General features: G+C 70.3%; 1 protein-coding gene across 1 annotated transcript; it reads right to left on the bottom strand.

Moving 5' to 3' along the window:
- Positions 1 to 465: 465 nt before the first annotated feature.
- On the bottom strand, positions 466 to 5,106 carry AURANDRAFT_68849 (hypothetical protein; the record flags this gene model as incomplete). The annotated part of the gene is made up of 3 exons (XM_009044581.1): positions 466 to 531; positions 731 to 2,708; positions 3,550 to 5,106. Coding segments are annotated over 3 exons (3,601 nt in total), but the record flags the coding sequence as incomplete, so codon positions are not given.
- Between the last annotated feature and the right edge of the window lie 206 nt (positions 5,107 to 5,312).

Below are 5,312 nucleotides of genomic sequence, written 5' to 3'. Positions count from 1 at the left end.
GTGAGGCTCAGCGTCCGCGAATTCCTGCGCGCGTCGTCTTAGTCGGCGATAAGAAGGCGATCTTGACGTCGAACGGGGCAGCCCCTCGGTCGACGGTCGTTTCGTGTGGTTTATGTACGAATTCGCCCTTCCCGGGCGGAATTGAGATGCTATTTACGGACATCCGTTGCCCTTGATTGTGGGTTCGAATTTCCACGCGCGCGTGACGACGACGACGACGGCGGCGGCGGCGGCGGCGGCGGCGGCGGCGACGACGACGACGACGACGACGACGACGACGACGACTGACGACGACGACTGACCGACCGACCAACCCAGCCCTACTGAAGGGAATCGACTGGGGCGATGATATACGATCCCCGATGCTGCGAGAGGTCGACAGACACGAAAAGGGGCCGAGGGGATCAAACGCGCCCCATCCCAGCCCCCGAAGGACCGTTTGAGTCACCATGCGATTGGCAGCACTTGGCGTCTGCGCATGTGCTTCAGGCTCACACTAGCAGAGCACGTGCCCTGGATGGGCTCCGCGGCCTGTGTGCAAATCAACCAGTGAGCTGGGACGTCGGGGCCAAACTTGAGAATTCTCTAGCTCGGTCAAATCGAAGTCGATTCGGCTGATTTTTGGACGAATCGATTGCTCTCAGCGAGTTCTCGAAGCACGGCGGAAGTGCTCGTGTCGAAACGGTCGCGTACGCTCACATTGAAGTCGGGTAGAAGATTTGATTTGCACACAGTCCGCGGCCCGCCGGCTCGTCTGCACGTTCGCCGACGCGCGTTTCGCGGCCGCGTCGCGCGACGACTTCAGCCCCTTCGCCTGCGCCTCGTAGAGCAGCTCGGAGACGACGGCGCCGGCGTCGGCGGCGGCCCGCGTGAGCCCCTTCTTCGCCGACGTGTAGGCCTTGAGCCCGCCGATCTTGCCGAGCAGGTTCTTCCCGAGGAAGTCCTCGTCGACGTCGCCGCGCGGGCTCTCCGTCTTCCCCAGCGACAGCACCTTCGTCAGGCCCGTGTTCTGCGCCACGGTCTGCGGCGAGTCGCGCGCGCCGCCCGCGGCCTGGGACGCGAGCAGCGCGTCGTAGACGAGGTCCGCGACGTAGCAGTCACAGAGCGGCACGAGCCGCTGGCCCGCGAGCGCCGTGAACGCGCCGCGGTCCACGCCGCCGCCGCCGCTGCCCCGGGGCACGAGCAGGCCGTAGGCCGCCTCGGGCAGCTTGAGCACGACGCCCGGGTTCGCCGACAGCGCGATGAGCCGCGCCTCGCGGTCCTTCTCGTCCGAGACCTCGCGCGGCTTCTCCCTCGCCGGCTCCCTGGCCGCGGGAACCGACGGGCTCCGGCTCGGCGGCCGCGGCTTCTCGACGGGCTCCTCGTCGCAGGGCTCCTCGGTCGCCGGACCCGCCGCGTCGTCGTCGCCGCCGTCGTCGACGATCGGCAACGGCTCGACTTTCAGCGCGGCCGCGGCTTCGAGCGCGGCGACCCACTGCTTGCCCTCGTGGGCCGACAGCGCCGTGAGCTTCACGGTGCGCCGCTCGCCCCGCGCCTCGCGCACGGAGAATTCGAAGCGCCGCCGCCGGTGCGCGGCCTCGGACGGGTCGACGCCCTCGAGCGTCGCCCTGTCGGCGACCGCGGCGAGCGCGACCGTCGCGTCCTCGAGCGACGCGAAGCGGCCCGTGGGCACCTCGCCGTCGTCGGCGGGCGGCGACACGTACCAGAGCAGCTCGCCGGCCTCGGAGAGCACGAACCAGCGCCGGCGCCAGGGCGCGAGGCGCTGGGACACCTCGAGCGTCGCCGCGGCCGTCGCCGCGGCCACCAGTTCCCCGACGCCCCGCGTCTCCTCGTCGTCCTCCTCGTCGCCCTTGACGGCCTTGACCCAGAGGTAGCCCTGGCGCGCGACCTCGCGCTTGGCGGATGCTAATCCAACGGCCACCGTCGTCGCGCCCGCGTCCGCGGACGACCCGTCGTCGTCGCCCTTCTCCTCGAACGCGACGGCCAAGGTCGTCAGCGCCGCGATCCAGTCCAGGCGCGCCTCGGGCGTCTCGCCGCGGAAGAAGGCCCAGCGCGTCGCGTCGCTCGGCCCGTCGCGCGCGGCGCCGACGTCGCCGTCGACGACGGGCGCCGCGAACGCGCGCGGGTCCAGGCTCCCGCGGCCGTCGTCGCCCAAGTCGCCCACGGTCCGCGCGGCCGCCGCGACGTCCTCCGCCGACGCCCGCAGGGGCGCGTGGACGACTCTCAAGTCTTCCACGTGGCCGCCGTCCACGAGGTCCTTGCCCGGGTAGGCCCGCAGCTCGCCGTCCTCGCGGAGGACGTAGAAGCGGCCCGTCCAGCTCCGCGCGGCCGCGAAGCGCGCGAAGAGGTAGCCCTGCCAGTAGCGTCGCGCGGGCCGCGGGCCCTGCTCCGGTACGGGCTCCGTGACCGCGTGGAGGCGCCGGAAGCCCAGGGTCACGGGGCGGCTCGCGGTCTTCGCCGCGAGCATCGTCGCCTTGAAGCCCTCGCGGAGCGTCTCGCGGCCGTTGACGGCGACGAGGATGCTCCCGACGGTGACGCCCGCGCGCTCGGCCGCGCCCGGCATGCCGTCGGCGCCGGGCTTCAGGCCCCGGACCACGGGGATGTCGTTCATGGGCTTGATGAGCAACCCCAACGCGTCGTCCTGGAGAACGCAGTGGAACTCCTGGAAGAAGGGCGTCCCGGACGCGAGCATGGTGGTTTTGGTGTGTCTGTGTGGTGCGTAGCGTTTTGTTCTTGCTCTTCGCGCCTTATGGCCTGTGGCAGGTGCGTCTGTGGCCTAAGTTCTGTGGTCTAGTTGCGCCATGCTGCGGCGCGAGAGGGAAACATCGCAGACCAAGCTCTTCAACGTCGGTCGGCCGCGGCCACTGCCGCGGCCGAGCATGTTGCCGCGATCGCGCACCTCGCACCGGCTCGTTGACTCGTTCCCCAGCGGCGGCGCGTGGGCTCACCGAGGCGGATTAGAAGCTTAACTCGCGCAAAAGGGAGGAAACCTCCCGCATGAAGACGGCCTGAGCGTCGTCGAAGGCGACACCGGCCCGGAGCTCCGCGGCGAAGTAGGGGACGCTCGCGCGGGCGCAGGCGCGGAGTCGGTCTCGCGCCTCGACGCCGGACGACGAGGACCCGCCGCTGCGCAGCGGCGGCGGCGACGGCGCGTCCGCGGGGGACGGCGGCGCGTAGCGCGGCGGCGAAAACGAAGGAGCCGCCACCGCCGGAGCGGCGGCCGCCGCGGCGCCGCCGGCGGAGCTGCGGAGGCCCGACCGGCGCGGCACCGGAGCGGCCGCCGCGCGCGGCCGCTCGACGCGGCTCCGCTGGCGCGGCGGCGACCGCGCGTCCGCGGGGGACAGCGGCGCGTCCGCGGGGGACGGCGGCGCGTAGCGCGGCGGCGAAGACGGAGGAGCGGCCACCGCCGGAGCGGCGGCCGCCGCGGCGCCGCCGGCGGAGCTGCGGAGGCCCGACCGGCGCGGCACCGGAGCGGCCGCCGCGAGCGGCCGCTCGACGCGGCTCCGCTGGCGCGCCGCGGCGCAACGCGCGGCGATATGGTCCGCGAACGGGAACGGCGCCGGGGCTTCGCCCCGCATCTCGCGCCGCAGCGCCCACAGGCGCTCCGCGAGTTGAAGCTTCAACAATTTGCTGCAATTGGAATACGTCGTCGCTTTCGTCGCGCCGCGGGCGTGGTACTCGCGCACGAGCTCGTCGGGGGTCATCTCGTAGACCTCGACGCGGGAGGCGACGGTCTCCTCGAAACCAACCCGACGCGCGTGTGCCGCCTCGAATTTGTCCGCGAACGGGAACGGCGCCGGGGCTTCGCCCCGCATCTCGCGCCGCAGCGCCCACAGGCACTCCGCGAGTTCGCGCTTTGACAGACGGATGTTGCAAAATTTCGTCGCTTTCGTCGCGCCGCGGGCGTGGTACTCGCGCACGAGCTCGTCGCCGGTCATCTCGTAGACCTCGACGCGGGAGGCGTCGGTCTCCTCGAAGGCCTCCCGACGCGCCCGACTCGCGTGTGCCGTAGGGTCCCCGCCGAAAAACTGGTGCACCTCGTCCGCGAACGGGAACGGCGCCGGGGCTTCGCCCCGCATCTCGCGCCGCAGCGCCCACAGGCGCTCCGCGAGTTCGAGCTTCGTCAAATTGGTTCCGGAATGCGTCGTCGCTTTCGTCGCGCCGCGGGCGTTGTACTCGCGCGCGAGCTCGTCGCCGGTCATCTCGTAGACCTCGACGCGGGAGGCGTCGGTCTCCTCGAAAGCAACCCGACGCGCGTGTGCCGCCTCGAATTTGTCCGCGAACGGGAACGGCGCCGGGGCTTCGCCGCGCATCTCGCGCCGCAGCGCCCACAGGCGCTCCGCGAGTTCGCGCTTCAACAAATTGGAATTGGCATACGTCGTCGATTTCGTCGCGCCGCGGGCGTGGTACTCGAGCGCGAGCTCGTCGCCGGTCATCTCGTAGACCTCGACGCGGGAGGCGTCGGTCTCCTTGAAGGCATCCCGACGCGCGTGTGCCGTAGGGTCCATCGCCAAACGATGCTTCTCCTTCGCCGCTTTCGTCTGATTCGCTAGGCACAACGAGCCGTCCTTGTCGACGACCAAGCAGTTCCAGTTGTTCCCGCCGGCGACCAACGCTCGGTTGCAGCCGCGCTTCCCGTCGATCATCCTGGATTCTGCAGGCCAGAGAGTAGCCCGCAAGAACTGCTGCCGGCCCTCGCCGTCGGCGTTGACCAAGAGGACCAACGACTCGAAGCTGTCGATGAACGCCTCCTTGACGGCCTCGTCGTCCCGGCTGCGCTTTCGCCGCACCGCGAACGAATCGTAGTGCTCCTGCAAGTCGTCGGGCAGCTCGCCCTTGGCGCCCGCGTTCGCGTGTTGCACGGCGCGCGGCCGCAGGAGCTTGCGCACGAGCGCCAACGCGCCGCGGACGTCGCCCGCCTCGATGAGCGCCGATAAGCGGTCCTTGGCCGCCGCCCATAGCGCCTCCTCCGGCATGTGGGAGCCTCGGTACGTCACAGCGGTCAGCAGGTTGAGGCTCTCGTAAAGGATGCCGCCCGTGTCGCCGCAGCGCGCGTCGCTGCCGCCCTGCCATCGTATTAGCGTGTTGCGAAACAGACTGTCGGACCTGCGGAACGGCCATCGTTACATTTCGTGAATGAAAGTTGCATTCAAGGTTCCACCAGTGAATAATGCGATGTTTTTCGCGTCGAGCGCGGCGCGTCGCGCGTCTTGCCCCGGGTGGCGCGCGTTCCAGACGCTGGCACGCGCCAGCTGCGCATCTCCTTACTCAACAGCGACTGCGTTGAGCATCGATACGCGGTTGTTTTTTGT

This window comes from Aureococcus anophagefferens (genome assembly GCF_000186865.1).
Source record: "Aureococcus anophagefferens unplaced genomic scaffold AURANscaffold_475, whole genome shotgun sequence".
In the NCBI taxonomy this organism is placed as follows: Eukaryota; class Pelagophyceae; order Pelagomonadales; family Pelagomonadaceae; genus Aureococcus; species Aureococcus anophagefferens.
Note: the sequence above shows the minus strand (reverse complement) of the source record. Positions and strands in the feature narration are given on the sequence as shown.